The sequence below is a fragment of the Malus sylvestris genome, chromosome 10 (assembly GCF_916048215.2).
Source record: "Malus sylvestris chromosome 10, drMalSylv7.2, whole genome shotgun sequence".
Classification (NCBI taxonomy): Eukaryota; Viridiplantae; Streptophyta; class Magnoliopsida; order Rosales; family Rosaceae; genus Malus; species Malus sylvestris.
The window spans coordinates 42,338,657-42,361,996 of NC_062269.1; the positions used below are offsets into that span (position 1 = coordinate 42,338,657).

Consider the following 23,340-nt stretch of genomic DNA (forward strand, 5'->3'; position numbering starts at 1 on the left):
CCAGAAATAAAAACAAACCTCAATTGTGCTGAAATCATGGTTGTATTCCATTAAAATCCAAAACTAAACAGGCTTGAAATTAAGCCGTTCAGGATTAAAACGCAGGTCTAATCTTCAGCTGTTTGTAGGAAAGCGTGGTGAATTTCTTGTGTTTATTTGCGTAAAAACAACGTGTTTCAGTATTGGAACCAGTGCCTGCATTGTGTTCGATCAGTACAAAACAAAAGCTACACCCAAAGGCATGCCTAATATTTGAATCCCATTCTCAGTGGTAGAGCAATATTAGAAAATATGAAAATAACACAAGCATTCTAATAATAATAATTACATAGAAATTCACAACATCAATTATGTATGAGACTAATATAAACAATTAGAGATAAAGTTAGAAAAACTGACAAACTTGGAGATTGAGGCTTGCATAAATGCAATGTCCTAAAGATAGAATTTCGCCCCTACTCTTGTGCTTGTAGTTCGATAGGCGTCCATCTCTCAGGATTCAACAATCTATAATCCGAAGTCAAAACACTTCAATCTTCGGACTCTAGCGAACTTCATATATTCTGTACTCTCAAGACACGACTCGGATTTCTACTAAGAAATATTATAATATTAATTATAATATATAATTTATAATTTCCAACAGTCAGAAAATAACATTCAATCACTCCTATCAATTCGTCCTTAATATTTCAGGATGTAATTAGGCAGCAAAACATTGGTGAAACTTTTATTTTCCAGCTACAAAGAAGAAAGACCAACTTGAACAATCCCGGGTTCGTTTGTCTTCCTCCTTAGAAACACTAGGCTAACACCAACTCACATTACGTACTCCGCAGGTCAAGTTTATGAGTTGACGGATACTATATATCAATAACTTAAGATTATTACACTGACATTGAATATCATTATTAGGAGTGTCACAATACGGGGAGTGGCTGGTGGTCTTGTGAGGATGTGAAGGTAAAAGAGTCTTATATCGGTAAAAGAAGAAACTTTACAAAGACTTATAAGAGGTTGACTACTTCCCACATTACTAATTGGTTTTATGGTGGAAACTCAACTTTTTTCAAACCCAACTGTTTACAAGCTCTATAAAGTTTCATAACTTAGTTCAGGATGTGAGACAAAACTTTCATACACACGCCTCATCACGTGTATGTTTGATGACACTCAAGTCAAATGCGTGAACAACATTTATTGGATGATGTTGGGTTCAAAATTTGACCAATGTGCCAGATATGTACCATGAAGAAAGTTAATATTTATGTTAACGCATAATCGTTTTAGAATATAGTTGTTGTTGGTCCTAATAAAATGGGTTTGAAGAGAGCCCACTGAAGGACGAGAAGGTCAAGACATTAGGTTTGAAAGCCAACTCAAGGAATCTAGATGACGAAGATCCACCTCAAGAACGAAAGACGACATCCCACAACCCAAGGTTGTCCACTGACAATAAGAGACGAGTGCAAGACTTAAAGTACTTTTTGATCGCTTGAGCTAGGTGGCAGGCTTGACAACTTTTTGGCATGGAGCTCCAAAGACAGGTTTGCCTAGACGTCAACTCCTAGCCACACGTTGGCCATCGACGGCTAAAGAAGTTTATGAAGAGAGGCCTAGTGCTCTGCTAAAGTGCTTTCCAACCACTTTTGAATGAGCGGGACGCTCGATACGCGTCAACCCGAGAAACTCTGCTAGTAACTCTAAGTGAATGCTGCGACTTCTCCACATGTGGAGTGGATAATAGAGGAATAGCTTATAGCTTGTGGGGCAATGAGAGAATTAAGAGCCCATGACTTTTGAGGCTCGTATAGGCCTATATAAAGAGGCCGAACACCACTTATAAGCTATCGGATTCACGAAAAGATAATTATATTACACTATTATAGAGCTCTCTTGGAATCCACATCACATATATATCAAACCACAATAGGAGACATAGTCTATTTTTAAGGATGAACCATTTAAATACTTGTATCCGTAGTTTAGCTTTATATCCCAAACCCCACCAAGGGTAAACCATACAAGTTTTTGTTCGCCTCCCTGTTTTGAGCATGAACGGTTCCATGTATAAAAAATTGGAGCAATGGTCCTTAAATTTTGTTCCAATTGGAGCTTTAGTCCTTAAACTAATAATCAGTGAGTATAGTTCTCCAAACTTATAATGTGGAGCAATTTGTTAAAAGGCTTGGTGGTGAAGTTGGGAATTCTTTCAAGTCTTGGTGGGTGATTTTGTTGTTAGGAAGTCATCGTGTTTCTGGGAATGCAAGTCAAATTTTATACCCGCAAAGCTTAATTGTTAATTAGTTGGAGCATAGATTTAGGAAAATGAAGAAATAAGAAAGGAAATTAGAGAAAGATAGCATTCTATTTCCCCACAAGTGCTTTGTAATGCATATTTTGGATGCACAAATAGTAATCAACCACTTATTAAAAACACATTACAAAACATCTGTGGTTTAGCTAATCCTTCTCCAAGTCTTATTTATAACATATGTGGATTTGCGTGCACGCCCTTCAGACTTGAGGAATTCTGCACGTCACAATAGTAATTAAAAAACACATTAGCCAACGTCAAATTATGAATAAAAATCTTAAGAAAGTGTTTTTATCACTTTAAAGTAGTCATTGTTTTCTTTTTCACCATGAACTGGTGCAAGATGACTTTTTTGAAGTGTGGATTATAGCTTAAACAATAAATGAGCGAGAAAGAGAGTGCTTACGATTCGGAATCGATTTTGGGGTAGAGAGTAACGGGAGGGGATACATGTCATAAATGAGGAAGCTGCATGATTCTGTCAAGTCTGAGTTGCATTCCAGCAATTGTTTCTTGAAGCATTTTAGAGAGTTTAATCTGAGATTCACTGGTGTTAGCCGCAGTAAAAACAGTTTTCAAACCATGGCAGCAACTAATCGGAGGAGTCCCAGGGCCGGACCCCTTCACGTATGCCCTATGAGTCCCAGGGCAGGACCCCTTCACGTATGCCTCACAGGGCTTCAAATCCATCAAGGCCTGTCGGCATGTGATATCGCCATATGCAGGACTTGCTTGGTTGACAACTATAACCATTAACCCAAAAACCAACGCAGACATCATTTTCATCTCCATTTTCAAAGTAAGCAAACAAAAGGAAATGTTGATTATAACATGACTAATTTATATGGCTAAGCAGAGACTTGAAGATTTGGGTGTGGCTTGGACCATGAATTGCATGCTCTATTATAGGGAAGTTGGAAGCAGCTTTTTGGTTGCTCATGTACTTTTTCTCCTTTTTAGGAGCTGTACTTTTTTCTCCCTTCTTACACAGATTTCTTTTACTTTAAATTAAAAACCATGTTTCACCAAAAGAAAAACAGGTTTAAAAATGTGTGAAACCACAATCGCGAGGAATGCTAAGAATACCATCTATTTAAATCATATTTTGTAAACTATGTAAAGATGTCTTAGGTTCAATTGTGGTTTCACTTAGTACTTGTAAATGAGAGGTTTTAGGTTCGATTTTCGCCAAAGTCGAATGTGAACCATACTATTGCTAGCTTATTGTGAGATTAAACCCACCTCCTCTCTTTTAGTGTAGATAATATCATTTGTTTAAATAAAAAAAAAAATTTGGGTTCAAAATATTATTATTTGGGCGTTTTATATCTTTAGCTGGCTTTTACCCTATCTAAGAAGAAACGTTTTCTTTGCTGTTAAAACGCCTTGTAATGGCCGGAAATAAACAAACCAGACCTGCGCTGGAAGCATGGTTCTTTTCCATTAAAATCCAAAACTAAACAGGCCTGAAAGTAAGGGGTTCAGGATTATATCGCAGCTCTGTCTTCTACTGTTGAATGGACCGCGTGAATATATTTCTTCTGTATGTTTGTGTAAGAACGTGTTTGAATGGAACTAGTGCATTATAAAAACTGTGTGCTCAAGGGCGTCCTTCTACTGGCTATTGGGAATTCGATTGTCTACTATTTAATCACCACCGATCCTATCTATTAGTACTTGAATTTTTAAGTCAGCAACAAATTGTTTAGGAGTTGACTTTCCAGCTAACGAGGAAGACAAACAAAATTAAACAAAATCCCGGGTTCGTGTCTTCCTCTATGTAACCTAACTAATAAGTCGAGTTCATGAGTTATGCCTGACCATAAATTAAAAAAAAAAAAAAAAGAGTTCACGAGTTATGATGGCAATTGAGATTAATTTCTTAACACGAGATTTCACTTTAAAATCAATTTGTATGGCAGTGGTCCAACTCCCAATAAACACTTGTAAGGTTAATTTCAAAACTAGGAATGTAAGACAACACTCCCTCACATATGTCTCAATTGGGCTTGGATTGATTGGTCTAATCCTAAAATGGTATCGGGTAATTCGTGTGTTAAACGTATTACCACTCATCCAATAAATTGAACACATATCAAGCGTATGAGAGATGCCACACATGAGTAGACAATGTTGATAAAATTCCATGTTGAGACCCTGTTTGATATTGTTTTTTTTTTTCTCACCAAAAGTTGTTTCACAATGTTTAGTTAAAAAAATATCCTGCTTATTTTAAGAGTAATGACTTCCAAATAGCAACTTTTAAAAGCATGTGTATGTTGCTCTTAAAATCTGTTTTCATAAAAGCAAAATTGAGCGTTTAGTGAATATACATGTAAAACAAAAAAGGTTTTATTATGAACCTAAGTTATACTAACAACTCTTCTTCCCAAAACTGGAAAACTAATCTCTCAATATATTTGAAAATACAGCAATCGTGTATTTGGTAATCAATGACTTCAAGTCAACTCACAGATTCTATCTTCATCAGTATTATAATAGTTGGCAAGCAAAAGATAATGACAACCCATTTATCCGAAGATTATATGACACACCCTAACCCGAAGACTAGGACGTGCTGGCCGTCACGTGAGTGTGACGTAACCATAACGCAAGCGGAAACGATTTAATAATAAAATACGAGTCAACGAAAACCACTAATTTCAGTTATTTACAACCTAGCATTCTATGTGCATAAGAGTGTACTAAACACACATAAACAGAGCATAAGCATCTAGGTGCAGTCAAGTAGGAACATAACTATTTTACAACACCCTCGGGTGAATCCTACATTTATTTAGTCTGTCAGAACGCCGAAGCAGTCCTCGTAGGCCACCAACGCCTCAACTATCAACTAGAACCTGGAGGGGCGAAAAACAGAAAACGTGAGTGGGCGAAAATCAATCTTTTCCAAATCATTTCATAAATCCACAATTATAACCCCTTTTTGGAAAACCTGTATACTTTCCCAGAAAAATAGTATATAGCATATATATCTCAACTGTCTCAATCATCAATCTTATAACAGATTCAATAAAGAATGTACCATGCCAATTTCAACAGTTTAGTATGAATGCATTAACATAATATAATCAGGTAAAAGAAATAATCAATCGTAGGCCCTCTAATAGCCCTGAACGATTGAACCTAGAGCTCAACATCTATCAATCTCACTCTCTGCCGGAGTCACTCCGCGTGACCTGTCCGGCCTTCTGCACATAAGTCGGAACTACCTAATGTAGTTTGAACGACTCATGGTAATATTCGCTCTAGTGCTTCTCTCATCAATCATCTGTATACAATAACCTAAGGTCACCCACCAGTCATAATCTCACTAACACTCTACGACTGGCCCGTCGTACCCACTCCGCGTGGACTGTACGACCAGCATCTACTTGGATCCAAGGCGAGCGTGCGATGCGGTGAATACTATAAGCACTAAACCATGGTGCAGGATATGAGCTCAATATATCATCATCATCATCATAATATTAATTAAATACTTACCTGTGCTTCCACAGCACCATCATACATATATGCATCATACGACAGTTCATAATATCCATAATATTCTATGCATGGCAATCACATCATATTTCATTTCATTTCAATATACTTTTCATTTAAATTTGATTTCTGGGGAAATCGAGTATATAGGTATATATAAAAACAAATGCCCACTCACTGGTATGTCGCCGGGTCGTAACCCCCTTGACGCCCCTGGATGTGCTCGTCCTCGTTAAAAGTTCCACCTAGAAGTGAAATAACTTAAAACAATCATTTAACGCACATTTAACGCACCTAAACCAAACTAGGTAATTAATTCTTCATACGATGCTCAAATTGGGTATATAAATATACCAAAGTGACCTACACAACCTCAGGATCATCCCCATATTTTTAAAATAATTTTTGGAGTCCTCACGCGCCCCCACGCGCCTGACGTGGCACGGACCTACGCGCGGCCCACGCGCGGCCACGTGACATGCACACTGACGGCTACAGTGAACGGCGTTAGAGAATATTCCGTCAAATCCTAGTATATTCCGTTAAAAACTAACGGTTTCCGTTAAAGTTAACTAACGGCGTCGGAATATTCCGTCAAACTTGACGGAAGATTCCCTGTCTTCTCCGGCGAGTCGCCGGTCGCCGGCGACTGTTCGCCGGTTTCTGGAAAAATTTCAAATCCACTATTCTCCTTCGTTTTTCAACCAATTTCTTCGCATTTTATACCAAAATGAAGCATTTAACATGTACTATCACGTTGGAAGGGTTTTAGGGCCTAAAAACAACTAGATCATACCTTCCAAAATTCCTCAATTTCGGCCAAACTCGAACCCGACGATCCCGACGTCCATTTTGTTCAAACGAGGCACTCCGAGCCTCCTTAGGACTTCCTAAGACTCGTGGTGATCTTGCTTTAGCCTAAAACACAACCAATTTTAAGTTCGTGAACAGTGTCAATTCACGGGGTGTTTTGAAACTAGGATTTCAGAAATGAAACTTACCTGAAACTTATACCCCCGTGCTCGTGAAGTTCCCAAGATCACGAAGATGATCTTAGATTGGACGTTGGTGCACGTTTGTGGTTGTTCTTGGTGTTTGTCCGAGAGCTTGAGAGAGTTCGAGAGTAAGAGAGAGAGAGTGTTTCTGAGGGAGAGATGAGGAAGAAAGAGGGAGAGAGACAACCTACGGGTTTTGGGGAAGGATTTCAGGAGGTGGGGATCCCACCTAAGTCCAATACAAAATTATTAGACCAAACAAATGTAAATCTAAACCCTAGTTTAAGATCTTAGTGTAAAACAAATACCAAATTTACGCACCTTAATCCCGTTTAAGGGCGTTTTTGTAATTTCACGTCCTCGGTATTTAGTAATTCTGGGACGGGCTGTGACAATCTCCCCTCCTTATAGAATTTCGTCCCCGAAATTCCAATCACTAACCAGAACATCAAAAGTCATAGAATAACCTCGGATACATAACTCTCATTCGTTCTTCTGTTTCCCATGTAGCTTCTTCAGCTGAATGGTTTCTCCACAATACTTTTACCAAGCTCACGGTCTTATTCCTCAAAGTCTTATCTTTCCAATCCAGTATAGTCACTGGTTCCTCATCATACGTCAAATCCGGATTAATTTCCAATGGTTGAGGAGGAATCACATGTGAAGGATCTGACATATAATGCCGAAGCATCGAGACATGGAACACATTATGTACCTTAGACAACTCTGGAGGTAGCTCCAACCTGTAAGCAACTTCACCAATCCTCTCAGTGATCTCATAAGGTCCAATGTACCTGGGACTTAGCTTTCCTTTCTTTCCAAAGCGAACCACACCTCTCCAAGGCGATAATTTCAGAAAAACATAGTCGCCCACATTATACATTCTGTCCGTGGTATGTCGATCCGCTAGGCTCTTTTGTCTATCCTGGGCCACTTTCAGGTTAGATTTAATTACCTGAATATTCTGAGTAGTCTCATCCACAATCTCTGGCCCTTCAAGTATTCTTTCACCGACCTCTGACCAACATAATGGCGTACGACAAGCTTTACCATAAAGTGATTCAAATGGAGACATTCCAATACTCGAATGAAAACTATTATTGTAGGCAAACTCCATCAAATCCAAACGATCATGCCAAGAATCACCAAATTGCATCACAGAGGATCTCAACATATCCTCGAGTGTCTGAATAGTTCTCTCTGACTGACCATCTGTCTGTGGATGATAAGCTGTACTGTAAAGCAATCTAGTACCCAAAGCTTCTTGAAAAGCTATCCAAAACTTAGAAGTAAATCTTGGATCTCGATCAGAAATAATATTCACTGGGACACCATGATACTTTACAACCTTCGATATGAATAACTGAGCCAAATTATTTAAAGAATACTTCTCCCTTACTGGAATAAAATGTGCTGATTTGGTAAGTCGATCTACAACCACCCAAATGCCATCAAAACCATTTTGTGTACGTGGCAGCTTATACACAAAATCCATCGTTATATTCTCCCATTTCCACTGGGGAACGGGAAGTGGTTGCAATCTCCCAAACGGCTTCTTTCTTTCAGCCTTAACCTGCTGGCAAACAATACACCTACTAACATACTCCGCAATCTCCCTCTTCATACCCGGCCAATAGTAGAATGGTCGAATGGTATGATACATTTTAGTTCCTCCTGGGTGCATAGCATAAGCCGAACAATGTGCTTCATCCAAGATTTCTTTCTTCAGTTCCTCATTATTAGGCACATACATCATGTTCTCTTGCATAAGCATACCATCTGATCCTCGGATCTTGAGATCTTTCTTCTTCCCTTCATTTCTTAAATTGATCAATTCTTGAATCTCTTCATCCCACGATTGAGCTGCAAGCACCCGATCAATTAAAACTGGCTTGACTTGAAAACTGGCAAGAAAAGCTTCACTTTGCTCTTCCCATTCTAACTCTACTCCAGTAGATCTCAACTCTGCCAGAAGAGGAACACGACTGGCATACAAAGCATTAAGTCGCCCTTGAGGTTTTCTACTCAGAGCATCAGCTACCACATTTGCACGACCCGGATGGTACTCAATCGTGCAATCATAATCACTTAACAATTCCAACCATCTTCTCTGACGAAGATTAAGATCATGCTGAGTGAAAAGGTACTGAAGGCTTTTATGATCGGTAAAGATCTTACATTTCTCGCCATAGAGACAATGTCTCCAAATCTTCAAAGCAAACACAATAGCTGCCAACTCAAGATCGTGAGTCGGATAGTTTCTTTCGTGAGTCTTCAACTGCCTAGAAGCATAGGCAATCACTCTACTATGCTGCATCAAAACACAACCCAAACCATTCAAAGAAGCATCACTATAGATCTCGAAGTTACCGTTATCATCAGGAAGTACTAACACAGGTGCATGAGTAAGGCAATACTTCAACTGCTGGAAACTTTGCTCACAACTTTCATCCCATTCAAACTTAACATCCTTCCTGGTTAACTTCGTTAATGGCAAGGCAATCATAGAAAAGTCTTGAACAAACCGTCTATAATAACCTGCCAAACCAAGAAAACTCCGCACCTCAGTGACCGTTCGAGGTTGTTCCCAATTTTCCACTGCTGCTATCTTTTGAGGATCCACTTGAATTCCCTGAGCTGATACCACATGTCCCAAAAATGCCACTTGATCCAGCCAAAATTGACATTTACTAAATTTGGCATATAACCGGTGTTCCCTCAATTTCCTTAACACCAAGTTAAGATGTCGAATATGGTCTGATTTCGACTTAGAATATACCAGGATATCATCAATAAAAACAATAACAAACTTGTCAAGATATTCCTGGAATACTTCATTCATCAATCTCATGAAAGCTGCAGGAGCGTTCGTTAATCCAAATGGCATCACCAAAAACTCATAATGCCCATAACGAGTCCTGAAAGCTGTTTTATGAACATCCTCATCTTTAATCTTTAATTGATAATACCCAGACCTCAAATCGATCTTAGAAAACACACAGGCACCTTTGAGCTGATCAAACAAATCATCTATACGAGGCAAGGGATAACGGTTTTTAATCGTCACCCGATTCAATTGCCTGTAATCAATGCACAATCTCAAAGTTCCATCTTTCTTTCTTACAAACAACACTGGAGCTCCCCAAGGTGAAGAACTAGGCTGAATGAAACCTTTATCAATTAACTCTTGCAATTGAATTTTCAACTCTCTTAATTCCGCTGGTGCCATTCTATAAGGAGTCAAAGAGATAGGGTTCGTACCTGGAAGCAATTCAATCGAAAATTCCACATCTCTATCTGGAGGCAACCCAGGTAAATCATCTGGAAATACATCAGGATAGTGTCTGACTACTCCGACTTCCTCCACACTACCGGAATCAACATCATTTAACACCACAATCAATCAAGACTCTAGCAAAATGACCAAGAATATTCAACGTACCCATAATCAAGTCTGGATGGTTCTGAGCATCTTGCAGCGAGATGTGGTTAACACGTCCCTGAGCTGGCTGTCGTCCTCCACGACCTCTGCCACTCTGGTTACCTCGTCCCTGGTGAGTACGTCCTTGACCTGCCTGGGCAGGCGGCCTAAACGACCATGTACTACTAGCAGCAACTCCGCTCTGTTGGGGCTGACCCCCCTGATACCACTGAGATCCGCTAGCTGGTATAGACGGATATGAAGTATAACCTCCTTGATCCTGAGAATATCCACTCTGAAAATAAGGATCCTGGGAATAGTGATACTGTCCCGGAGCATAAGGAGCAGCATCACCCTGATAGTGATAAGCACCACCACGACCACCCTGGCCATAACTGCCTGAATTAAAGTTCTGTTGAGTCGGTGCTGATGTTGGCATAACAGGCTGCTGGGGCCTCTGCTGATTCTGGGGACAATACATAGCTCTATGTCCTGTCTGACCACATGTAAAGCATGCACCACTGCTTCTCCTACATTCCCCATGATGTCGGAAATTACAACGGCGACATAACGGAGGACCCGAATTACCAACACCACTAAAGCCTCTCTGACCAGAAAATCTAGGTCCATTACCAAACCTACCACCTCCTCTCCTCGGACCTGTGGCACTAAATCCACCACTGGAAGAACTCGAACTCATTCCACTTTTCTTGAAATTCTGCGTCTGACGAGGTCCTGGAATGGAAACACCTTTACCTTTCTCATTTTTCTTCTGACCATTACCCTTATCATCTTCATCCTCACTGTCCGGAAGATTATCAGAGTCTTCCATCCTGACCAGAATCTCAAAATACTCATGATAATCGGCACAGGGAAGTGCATTGGCAAACGTTCTGTACTTCTTCTTAGATCCTAGCTTGAAACGACGAAGCATTTCTGCTTGATTACCCGCTAAATCAGAATCATAACGGGATAAATCAGTAAACTTCCTGTAGTACTCATGTGCAGACATATTTCTCTGCTTCAGACTGGTGAATTCCTGTTTCTTGAGATCTATATATTCCGGAGGAACAAATCTCTTCATAAAATTTTCCTTAAATACCTCCCATTCGGCTGCCCTTTCAGGTGCCATGTGCCTCGACTGATTTATCCACCACGCAGCTGGCTCACGGCCCAAAAACCAGGTGGTAGTCTCCACCCATCTATTAGCTGGCAGGTTTCCCTGACTTTGCATCACTTGAAAGGTCTGCTCAATTCGATCCAACCACTTTTCTGCCCCTTCATAACCTTCATTTCCCTCAAAGGTTTCCAATTTCAGATTATACATCGTCTCTACGGGCGTTCTCTGAGGAGGACGGATATTAGCCTGAAAAGCTTGAGCCATTGCTGCCCCTAACTGAGTTATATCGGGGAAATTAGGCTCAGCAGCACGGCGAGGATCTCTACGAGGCGGCATAATTCTGACAGAAAACATAACAAAATCAATAGAAGAACTCATTAGTTATACAGGACTGCAACCTATGCTCTGATACCAAACTGACACACCCTAACCCGAAGACTAGGACGTGCTGGCCGTCACGTGAGTGTGACGTAACCATAACGCAAGCGGAAACGATTTAATAATAAAATACGAGTCAACGAAAACCACTAATTTCAGTTATTTACAACCTAGCATTCTATGTGCATAAGAGTGTACTAAACACACATAAACAGAGCATAAGCATCTAGGTGCAGTCAAGTAGGAACATAACTATTTTACAACACCCTCGGGTGAATCCTACATTTATTTAGTCTGTCAGAACGCTGAAGCAGTCCTCGTAGGCCACCAACGCCTCAACTATCAACTAGAACCTGGAGGGGCGAAAAACAGAAAACGTGAGTGGGCGAAAATCAATCTTTTCCAAATCATTTCATAAATCCACAATTATAACCCCTTTTTGGAAAACCTGTATACTTTCCCAGAAAAATAGTATATAGCATATATATCTCAACTGTCTCAATCATCAATCTTATAACAGATTCAATAAAGAATGTACCATGCCAATTTCAACAGTTTAGTATGAATGCATTAACATAATATAATCAGGTAAAAGAAATAATCAATCGTAGGTCCTCTAATAGCCCTGAACGATTGAACCTAGAGCTCAACATCTATCAATCTCACTCTCTGCCGGAGTCACTCCGCGTGACCTGTCCGGCCTTCTGCACATAAGTCGGAACTACCTAATGTAGTTTGAACGACTCATGGTAATATTCGCTCTAGTGCTTCTCTCATCAATCATCTGTATACAATAACCTAAGGTCACCCACCAGTCATAATCTCACTAACACTCTACGACTGGCCCGTCGTACCCACTCCGCGTGGACTGTACGACCAGCATCTACTTGGATCCAAGGCGAGCGTGCGATGCGGTGAATACTATAAGCACTAAACCATGGTGCAGGATATGAGCTCAATATATCATCATCATCATCATAATATTAATTAAATACTTACCTGTGCTTCCACAGCACCATCATACATATATGCATCATACGACAGTTCATAATATCCATAATATTCTATGCATGGCAATCACATCATATTTCATTTCATTTCAATATACTTTTCATTTAAATTTGATTTCTGGGGAAATCGAGTATATAGGTATATATAAAAACAAATGCCCACTCACTGGTATGTCGCCGGGTCGTAACCCCCTTGACGCCCCTGGATGTGCTCGTCCTCGTTAAAAGTTCCACCTAGAAGTGAAATAACTTAAAACAATCATTTAACGCACATTTAACGCACCTAAACCAAACTAGGTAATTAATTCTTCATACGATGCTCAAATTGGGTATATAAATATACCAAAGTGACCTACACAACCTCAGGATCATCCCCATATTTTTAAAATAATTTTTGGAGTCCTCACGCGCCCCCACGCGCCTGACGTGGCACGGACCTACGCGCGGCCCACGCGCGGCCACGTGACATGCACACTGACGGCTACAGTGAACGGCGTTAGAGAATATTCCGTCAAATCCTAGTATATTCCGTTAAAAACTAACGGTTTCCGTTAAAGTTAACTAACGGCGTCGGAATATTCCGTCAAACTTGACGGAAGATTCCCTGTCTTCTCCGGCGAGTCGCCGGTCGCCGGCGACTGTTCGCCGGTTTCTGGAAAAATTTCAAATCCACTATTCTCCTTCGTTTTTCAACCAATTTCTTCGCATTTTATACCAAAATGAAGCATTTAACATGTACTATCACGTTGGAAGGGTTTTAGGGCCTAAAAACAACTAGATCATACCTTCCAAAATTCCTCAATTTCGGCCAAACTCGAACCCGACGATCCCGACGTCCATTTTGTTCAAACGAGGCACTCCGAGCCTCCTTAGGACTTCCTAAGACTCGTGGTGATCTTGCTTTAGCCTAAAACACAACCAATTTTAAGTTCGTGAACAGTGTCAATTCACGGGGTGTTTTGAAACTAGGATTTCAGAAATGAAACTTACCTGAAACTTATACCCCCGTGCTCGTGAAGTTCCCAAGATCACGAAGATGATCTTAGATTGGACGTTGGTGCACGTTTGTGGTTGTTCTTGGTGTTTGTCCGAGAGCTTGAGAGAGTTCGAGAGTAAGAGAGAGAGAGTGTTTCTGAGGGAGAGATGAGGAAGAAAGAGGGAGAGAGACAACCTACGGGTTTTGGGGAAGGATTTCAGGAGGTGGGGATCCCACCTAAGTCCAATACAAAATTATTAGACCAAACAAATGTAAATCTAAACCCTAGTTTAAGATCTTAGTGTAAAACAAATACCAAATTTACGCACCTTAATCCCGTTTAAGGGCGTTTTTGTAATTTCACGTCCTCGGTATTTAGTAATTCTGGGACGGGCTGTGACATTATAAATCGATGATTGCTTGATATTTTGGATGAACAGAAGACTATTCAAAAATCACATTCTACATGAGAAAACAATTGGTTGTGGCACTAGTTGTAGGCTTGTAGCTAAAATGGAGCATGTGTCCTCGATTCTTATTATAATAAGTAAAAATAAGGGAAATGTTATTGACACTCTAAAAATATCATCCTACACTCTTCATAAGTGTATTTTTCTTTTCAAAATATAGAAAGTTTGGAGTGTATAATGAGATTTTTGAAGTGCCAAAAACAATTCCCAAAAATAATAGGGAACTTTAACGAAAAGCACCCGGTACTGTTCACTTTAACGAAAAATCACATTTTTACACTAAAAAGTCAATCATGGTACTATTTACTTTACCCTTTATTTTGTCCTTATCATTAAAACTCAAAGTTTTCAAACCATTTTCATTAGTTTTCCTAAAATAATATACCTCATTTGACAAATATCACTAATACATTTGAAAATATCTCGGAGATACCACAAAGATGATCATCAATCTCTAATTCATGAACAACTGAAATATATTGGGTTCCAAGGTTAAATGCATGTTTCCTTATAGGGGTGTCACCTAGTAATTAAGGTAATGTTAATAATGTGCCGTATCTAAAATTATATAAAAGGAATCATGCATCTGTGTATTATTTCTGTATTATATCCAACATCGTACATATGAACAAGCAATCATATAAACATGCACTAATTTCTGCATCGCCTAGTTTCCATACGTATCCCCTTTTTTTACCCCACACACTATGGGTTTTTCGACTTGTATATGAGCTCGTTTAGAAGAGTAATAAATAAGAAAAAACAAATGTCCCTATAGGTATACTCTCATTTACTGCTCTCTCTTTATGATCATTTGATGATGATCAGTTGCATTTTACCATTTTTTATCCCTTCAATTAATTAATTAGAAGGAAACGTTTTCCTTATTTTTTTGTTTTGGATTAGAATGGAATCAACAAACAAACTGCAATTCTTCTGTCGACATTAAGCAGGTTTTTGGTTTTGTCTTCTGTATTTTTATATTCTGATTATTTGATATCTTGCTTTAGGAGTCCTTTTACTTAAGCCACATAATTTTGCTTATTTTGTTCCTCTTTACTATATAATATTCATGTTCGTAATGTACTATATTTGTGCATAATTTCCCCATAAAAACTCTGTTCATGTGAATTTTACACACACACACACACACACATATATATATATATAGTGAAATGAAAAACAACTTTGGAATAATGTTTACCTTGTGTGAAAATTCCAAAACCAAAACAGAGGAGTACTTGTGCAAAATCGAGTGTAATGACGTTCTAGAATTCATACTATTTTGTGTGAAAATTCAGAATTGAAGAGAAGATGCGCAAGAGGACGACAGAACGTCCACTTTCATAGCAACCATGGCATACATATGCTTGTTTTCTTGTTCTCGTTTGTTTTCTTTTGTTTTTTGTTAAAAACAAAAAAAATCACCTATAGGAGTTTTTTTTATGAATAAATTGAACTTATAGTATAAGCTAGCAAGCAAATACACTGTTTGTCGAGGCTTTGAACAGGTTTACACGCTTAGCAAACTTTGTAACCATCGGATCGGCAATTTTCTAAGGCACGTCCATGTCCCCCAATTTTCTTGGTGCTCCAAACGCGTACGGGATATATTCTCTGAAAACAACAAGTAATTGGATCAATCGCCCTTCTTCTATAGTTTTCGTCTTCCCATCCATTGTTGTTGTTCCTCTTCTTCTTAAGGACTTATTTCTGCACAATTTATTCACCTGATATTATGGCCGTAAGTTATTTTCTGTTTTTAGTATTGAAATTCTTACTGTATATTATACTTTGTTCAGTATTACAATTTGCCTCGTAGCTACTAACTGTATTTTTTCATTTTTGAAGAAATTGATCATGATTTCTTTCACACGTATATATATATATATTTTTTTTTAATGATTTTAGGGCCATATACATTCTTGGGTTGGAGAGGTCGCACTTGGTGCGATGGCAAGTGCTTTCGCCCATGAGCGGTAGGTCTCGGGTTCGAGACTTGGGAGCAGCCTCTCCATAAATGGGGGTAAGGCTAGCCGACATTCACCTCTCCCAGACCCTGCGTAAAGCGGGAGCCTTGTGCACTGGGTACGACCTTTTTATACATTCTTGGGTTGGTGATGATTGGAAAATATTTCATTTTTGTAAGGAATATCATGGATTTATTAGATTAGTTCATACCGTAAGGGCGGTATTTGAATTGATAAATGCTGACAATCTTTGTTGATTGATCCTAATTAGAAAATATTTGATGCTATCCAATGTTTTGACTAAATTCATATTGAATGAAATTGTCTAAAATGATCAATTTTCAAATTTCAATTGTAAAGTGATCACTTTCAGTATCTTGTCAATATTTGATTGCCATATTTGGTCAGTCATTGATTATTAATTTGTTGATATTTGGTTTTTATGTCGTTTGATCTTTAATTTTGACTAGTAGTTCAACAATTGTGATATAATGTTTTTTCATTTTAGTCAAGTTCCCTTGATTTTTATGTCTCGTTGGATCTTTAAGTTTTGAATAGTAGTTCAACAATTGTGATATACAGTTTTATCATTTTAGCCAAGTTTCCTTGATTCTTTATATGAGCATAATTTTAAAACTTATTTACAACGACATCATTGTGGACGATGCAAATCACACACTATCATATGTTTTAACTTCTTATATAACGTCGAGCGAATTGTCCAGAATATAATCACAATGTCATCTCTATTCATGGAAGTCCTCATGGAAGATTTTTGTTGTTGTAAGAAACAATATTAAAAAGATTAATTTGTTGCAGAAAAAACCCCATGTCCCAAAATTTGGGGACTGGGACAGTGACAACATATCATACACTGCATGTTTTGAGAGCGCTCGTAAAAATGGAGTGAAGGGAAATCCAAATGATCCCGAAGACAACCCAGAGGCCTTCAAGAGCATGCTTGAGTCCTCCGCCGCACAACCTCCTTACATATCCACGAGTTCGAGCAGCAAACCACAAACCTCAAGCGAAAAAGTCCGCCAAACTGAAAGAGACAGTAGCCACCGTGCGTATCAGCGACATGGCATTGCGCATGAGCATAGGGTTTCTGGAGGGAGCCGCAAGAGTTACGCATCGGGGTCTGGCAGCGAAAGGAGCAGCTCTGATTATTCGCTCTTGCAGCAACAACCGAGACACCACCGTGAGAGATCTGATAGAAAAAGTAGCTTGGCTTCATCAGGAAGTGATCGTAGTCATAGCGCTTCCAATTCCCAGAGCAAGCCTAAAAGTACCGGCAGTAGCACTCATCAGTCCAGTAATCTTAGTCAACACGATACTGTAAGTTCTCTTCATTTTTCTCTCTACAGTAACGGATTGATAAAACCTTGGCACCGTCAGATGGTGTTATCAATCCGTTAATGTCATAAAACATATATCTATTTACTAATATTATGCCCTTTTTTTTTATGAAACATAGACTTTGTCATCAACTGTCGTATTATAACTCGTAAATTGTGATTGTCCCACTTACGTAGAATTCATTGCTAAAGTGCGGAAAATTTGTAATGTGACAGCATACTAGAGTTGCTTCAATACCCAAATTTGGGGATTGGGATGAAAACGATCCCCAATCTGGTGAAGGTTTTACTTATATATTTGAACGAGTGAAAGAAGAAAAGAAAACTGCATCAAAGTTCCCAAATGTGCCTCAGCAACCACGCAACAATCTCAACAGCGCGAATAAACGTGGAAAATCGCCTTCCAAATCAAAGGTAATTTTGCGACCAAACAAAGTTTCGTAATTACATATTCTCGATAGTTTAAATTTTCATCAACGAATTACTGTTAATACATAAATTTTCCATATGTTCTTGCGCAGAGTTGGTGCTGCATATTTTCAAGTAAATAGGGCAATGACATGGAGATGATCATGCTTTGGTCCTTTTATGGCAAGATAAAGAAACTCAATTATTCTCTAGTTTCTCTGAGACCGGACAGTTTATTATTTTTTTCTTTTTTTTTTTAATGAAAATTTCGTCGTCGCTACTGAGTAATAAGTAATTGTTCAATTTTTGTGCAACAATTATTCCTGATTGTTATGTGTTTAATTTTCTTTGGTTATGTTATTATTTCACGTGTCTAATATTTATGTTGATAAAGAATTTCTTGCATTCTATTTTGTTAATGTAAGTATTTTTTTTGTTGGATAATTAATGGAAGTATATTTGAATCGAGTTTGTTTACAATAGAGTTGCTATTCAAAAGTTTTTTTTTTTACAAAAAACAAGAAGTACTTTGAACTAAAGAAATATTTGACGCTACAGTAACGTTTTAAGAATCATAGAGTCGATTTTACTTAATGAGATAAACTTTTATTGATGTTGTTTTGGAAAATAATTATCCAACAAATTAAAATAAAAAGTAATCGAAATTAAATGGCGCTCGAAATTAAAGTTCAAAATTTCAAATATGTTATTGTTCATCGTTACCCAAATTCAAATATTATGGTAGGTCAGAATGCCCTACAAAAGGCCCCATCATCTTATACTGTGCTCTATTACGCCAACGGCCCGATTATATCCCGTCGAGCCCCGATGGGGCCCACTTTCAACATCCAGCTCCATCACCATGATTTTCACATCGCCCAACCGTTCAAAGTCAATAAAAATCATGCGTGTCGCTCCATAGCGACCCTGGCCCCGCACGACCCCAATGCGACGCCGTTTGCCATTGCATTGGAAATAAAAACCCAAGCGCCAAATGCTGTTACGAAAACAGAGAAAATTCACTCACTCTCTCTCTCTCTCTCTCTCTCTGGTTTTCAAATTTCTGAGTGAAGTTCCTCCTGTTTTCGTCCGAATGGAGATTGGATCGGGTCGGACCGGTGTGTGCCCGAAAGAGCATCAGAAGATTTACCAGGAGTGGTTCAACTTGGTTGATTCCGGTGAAATATGCTATCCTCTTTTTCCTACGCAAAATTTTGATTAAAAGTTTGGTTTTGAACTTCTGATCGATTGCCTGTTAATCGTATTGCTCTGGTTGTTAGATGGCGATGGCCGTATTACTGGAAACGAAGCCACCAAGTTCTTCGCCATGTCGAAGCTTTCTCGAGAAGAACTCAAGCAGGTTTTCATTCTTTTGCTATAGCAGGCTAATAGTTATCTTTGTTTATAGGGATTGCTTATGTAGAAGTAGAAGTCACTATTGCTCATAAGTGCTTTTGGTAAAAACACTTTGAAATTTTTACAAAAGTCCAAATACTTATTTGAAAGCACATTACAGCTGCTCAGAAGCACTTCTATATATATTGTGTCAGTCACAGTCAAAAGTGGTTTTGGTTGTGAGAAATGAAAATGCTTTTCTCTCTTCCGTAAGTAGTACCGAAACAATTATGTTCGACTAGGAAAGTATGATTGTATGGTTTTACCCTCAGATCGATATGTATTGGAAGTTAATTTGGTTGTGTTTGGGATTAGGTATGATTGTTTGGAACTCACCTTTTGTTTTCTCATTTATCATTCAAGGTTTGGGCGATTGCTGACACGAAACGGCAGGGATTTTTGGGGTTTTCGGAGTTCGTGACTGCAATGCAGGTTGTGCATAATTTTGGGGATATATTTCTTGATTAGTGTATGTTTTATTAGCTATTGAGAATTGTAATAGAATCTTACCCTCAAGTGTGGTTGAATTTGGTAGATGATTTCCTTGGCACAAGAACATGAACTAAGCCCAGACATCCTCAAAACCGCAGGCAAGAATCTCCGTTTAATATCGTATTTTCTGTTTTCGTAAATATGGAAGAACCAACATATACATTTTATCTAGTTCTCATTCATTTCGTTCCTCAAGTTATTCATGTTCAATTGCAGTTGACTGGGAAAACATTAAACCTCCAGTAATAGAAGGTTTGGATGATTTGATAGCTGTGAGTGTCTTCCCTTTACCTCCCTTTTGACTTTATATCATACATTGTGACTTTCACTTACTATTTTCTCGATTCTGTACTGACAGAAAACCAAGAGTTTAACAACATATGGAGTTGAAGTAAATGGTTAGAATATCGATCCAACTTTTTTTGGGAATGTACTTGTTATAATCTTGTACTGAATGTCTTCCTTGGCAATGATGTAGGAACTGCTCAATTTCAACCATCAGTTCAGCGGTTTGGTTCAAAATCAGCAAAGAAAGTAAGACCAGATGTCCATTGTGCAATTGATTACTGCTGTATTTTTATACTCGTCGTATGTTTTTTCATGAATTAAACAATCTCCTTAACGAGTTTCTTTACTTATTCGATTGAAAGGAATTAGTTTCTTCTGTATTCTAATTCATCGAATGTCACATTTTATCTTTTTTGTCATCTATAGATCAACCCGTTTTTACTTATGGAGGGATATCTTCTCCTTCCTTATTGCCTGACTATTTTAACATTTTTCTTCAGCTGCCTCATAATGCTGTGACTTCTATCGTTGATGGCTTGAAGAGATTGTACAATGAGAAACTAAAGCCTTTGGAACTTGCATATCGTTTCAATGATTTTGCATCTCCATCGTTGGTGAGTGGATTTTCTATATGTTTGGATGTGTAGTTCACCTCTTTAGTCTTCAAAGTGTGTTGGGGAATCAAATATCCCTTTGCTCTTCTTTGCACTGTTTCGTTTGGATAGTACATTTGCTAAACATATGGCTGGTTTATTTCTTTGCAGACTAATAGTGATTTTGATGCTAAACCCATGGTCATGCTTTTGGGTCAGTATTCAACTGGGAAAACAACATTTATTAAACATTTGTTACGATGCGACTATCCAGGTTGGTTAAGTTATCTCTATTTTAATTTTGAAATGAATAATTGACAACCTTAGCGTTGATGAGCTTAACATTCGCTTGTTGGAACAGGAGCTCACATTGGACCAGAACCTACTACAGATAGATTCGTTGTAGTGATGGTATAATTGCTAACCACCTGGTTTCCTTCTAAAAGTCTATCAAGTTTATCATTATTTCTTTGTACTCTCTGAATTTTATATTGTATGTTAAATTTTTTCATAATTTCTAATTGTCGATCACAATTCTGTTCTCAGTCTGGACCTGATGAGAGGAGTATTCCTGGAAATACTATAGCTGTTCATGCAGACATGCCTTTCAGTGGTCTAACAGCTTTCGGAGGTGCATTTTTGTCCAAATTTGAGTGTTCACAAATGCCACATCCAGTGAGTTTTGAAATTTTTATAATCCTCTATTTGTATAGCATTTCCGTTGATTTTGTCACCATAGTCTTCCTCTTGGAGTGTTTTAACCTTTTTTTTTTTTTGTTATAGTTGCTAGATGAAATTACAATTGTGGACACCCCTGGAGTTCTATCTGGAGAAAAGCAACGAACGCAAAGGAGCTACGATTTCACTGGTGCTATATCATGGTTTGCAGCAAAATGTGATGTCATTCTTCTTCTGTTTGATCCTCATAAGCTCGACATCAGCGATGAGTTTAAGCGTGTTATTTCATCTCTACGTGGTCATGATGACAAGATTCGAGTGGTCTTGAATAAAGCTGATCAAGTTGATACTCAACAAGTGAGATGCACCTCTAGTTTTTATTGCATTCATTATACTTTTATTGAAAGCAAATTTCAAGTTATTAACTCTTCGTTTACACACTGAAGCTGATGAGAGTTTATGGGGCATTGATGTGGTCGCTTGGAAAAGTTTTGAATACTCCGGAGGTCGTGCGTGTTTATATCGGGTAGGCTTTCTTTTTTCCAATTTGTTACTTCGTTGGGATTGTTTTTCGATGTGTAATTGATCTTGATCGAATGTTGGTATTTCTTCATGGCTTTGCAGCTCATTCAATGATAAGCCTGTCAATGAAGGAGTCGTTGGCCCTATCGGTAAAGAACTGTTCGAAAAAGAACAAGATGACCTCCTATCCGATCTGGTTGATATACCAAAGAAAGCATGTGATCGCCGGGTAAGATTATATGCTTCTCTTTTCGATCTTTCTTGATTTTGTTTTGGTTGATATACGAAAGAAGGATTGGTTGCTCTTCTTGCGCGCATTGCGTTTGAATCCCAAAATCTATTACTTCGTATATTGCAGATCAATGAATTTGTAAAACGTGCTAGAGCTGCTAAGATTCATGCCTACATAATGAGTCATCTGAAGAAAGAGATGCCTGCTGTGATGGGAAAATCCAAGGCTCAGCGAAAACTCATCGATAACCTCGAAGAAGAATTTGCAAAGGTTTATCGATTCTTAAACAACACTCTTTGATCTTTAAATCTGTATCTTTGGAGGCATGCTTACTCTAGTTAATTTTTCCAAAAAACAGGTTCAGAGGGACTTCCATTTACCGGCTGGCGACTTTCCAGACGTGGAGCACTTTCGGGAAGTGTTGGGCGGCTATAGCATCGATAAGTTCGACAAGTTGAAGCCGAAAATGATTCAAGCTGTGGATGACATGCTTGGCTATGACATCCCTGAGCTCTTGAAGAAATTCAGAAATCCCTACAATTGATAGAGATTAATATCTGATTGATGGAGTTTATTTTTAGTTGAGTACTTTTGGGAGATTGCATTCTTCATGGGCATGTAAGAGATGGTTTGAGGTTAATAATCAAAGTTTTAGCCTTTCTTAAGCTAAATAATCATTAGCTTGAAATATTGTTAGAAGGGAGAATTTAAACTTGATGTTATAACCAACATGACTAATAACGTTTTGTCGTACTAAATTAAATAATTACTATAAGTTTGTTTGGAAATACTTTTAAAATGACTTAAAAGTGTTTCAGTGAAATTGATTTTGAGGAAGAAATAGATATGTACTTGCAAGAAGCATTTTAGTGCTTTTCGAGAATCAATCGAAATTTTTATTGAAGATTGAATTCAAAAATATTTTTATCAAAAATGCATTTAGTAGTTATTTAAAATACAATTGCAAATGAGTCCATATGTAATTAGTTTCTTAATTGCTTACTTGGCGTTAGTCAGCGGCAATAATTGTTAAGAGAGGATCCTCGTTCTTGCGGGATCCATTTTGTGAGGATCCTAGAAATCCTTTAATTACATTTGTTTATCGTGCATTATGCAATTAATTTTCGTTAGGTGTGGTTTACATTAAATTTTAAATAAAAAAATTTACAATGATTTCTGGAGACACGATATACAATGAAATAAAATTAAA

The 23,340-nt window shown here is 38.2% G+C and overlaps 4 protein-coding genes and 2 long non-coding RNA genes across 6 annotated transcripts; 2 read left to right on the forward strand and 4 right to left on the reverse strand.

Moving 5' to 3' along the window:
- Positions 1 to 2,770: 2,770 nt before the first annotated feature.
- Positions 2,771 to 3,109, reverse strand: LOC126584592 (uncharacterized). The gene has a single exon (XM_050248917.1). The coding sequence runs from the start codon at positions 3,107 to 3,109 to the stop codon at positions 2,771 to 2,773; it is 339 nt and encodes a 112-aa protein (XP_050104874.1).
- A 1,752-nt stretch (positions 3,110 to 4,861) lies between these two features.
- LOC126587503 (uncharacterized) lies at positions 4,862 to 6,732 on the reverse strand. Its single transcript, XR_007611090.1, has 3 exons — positions 6,621 to 6,732; positions 6,003 to 6,069; positions 4,862 to 5,178 (listed from the first exon to the last, which is right to left on the reverse strand). It is a non-coding gene; the product is annotated as an uncharacterized LOC126587503 (long non-coding RNA).
- Positions 6,733 to 10,308: 3,576 nt separating this feature from the next.
- LOC126584594 (uncharacterized) lies at positions 10,309 to 12,040 on the reverse strand. Its single transcript, XM_050248919.1, has 3 exons — positions 12,022 to 12,040; positions 10,391 to 11,700; positions 10,309 to 10,328 (listed from the first exon to the last, which is right to left on the reverse strand). Exons 2-3 carry the CDS (start codon positions 11,694 to 11,696, stop codon positions 10,309 to 10,311), a joined length of 1,326 nt encoding a protein of 441 aa, XP_050104876.1. The 5' UTR covers positions 11,697 to 11,700; positions 12,022 to 12,040.
- A 1,696-nt stretch (positions 12,041 to 13,736) lies between these two features.
- On the reverse strand, positions 13,737 to 14,112 carry LOC126587504 (uncharacterized). The gene is made up of 2 exons (XR_007611091.1): positions 14,054 to 14,112; positions 13,737 to 13,961 (listed from the first exon to the last, which is right to left on the reverse strand). It is a non-coding gene; the product is annotated as an uncharacterized LOC126587504 (long non-coding RNA).
- A 1,606-nt stretch (positions 14,113 to 15,718) lies between these two features.
- On the forward strand, positions 15,719 to 18,331 carry LOC126587493 (RPM1-interacting protein 4-like). Its single transcript, XM_050252573.1, has 4 exons — positions 15,719 to 15,938; positions 16,984 to 17,502; positions 17,739 to 17,936; positions 18,044 to 18,331. The coding sequence occupies exons 1-4, from the start codon at positions 15,933 to 15,935 to the stop codon at positions 18,071 to 18,073; spliced, it is 753 nt and encodes a 250-aa protein (XP_050108530.1). The 5' UTR covers positions 15,719 to 15,932; the 3' UTR covers positions 18,074 to 18,331.
- A 595-nt stretch (positions 18,332 to 18,926) lies between these two features.
- On the forward strand, positions 18,927 to 22,804 carry LOC126587486 (EH domain-containing protein 2-like). Its single transcript, XM_050252566.1, has 16 exons — positions 18,927 to 19,108; positions 19,211 to 19,290; positions 19,689 to 19,757; positions 19,861 to 19,915; positions 20,034 to 20,089; positions 20,176 to 20,215; positions 20,296 to 20,351; positions 20,606 to 20,719; positions 20,870 to 20,972; positions 21,060 to 21,109; positions 21,245 to 21,373; positions 21,482 to 21,733; positions 21,823 to 21,902; positions 22,001 to 22,127; positions 22,257 to 22,400; positions 22,489 to 22,804. The coding sequence occupies exons 1-16, from the start codon at positions 19,024 to 19,026 to the stop codon at positions 22,672 to 22,674; spliced, it is 1,626 nt and encodes a 541-aa protein (XP_050108523.1). The 5' UTR covers positions 18,927 to 19,023; the 3' UTR covers positions 22,675 to 22,804.
- The last annotated feature ends 536 nt before the right edge of the window (positions 22,805 to 23,340 follow it).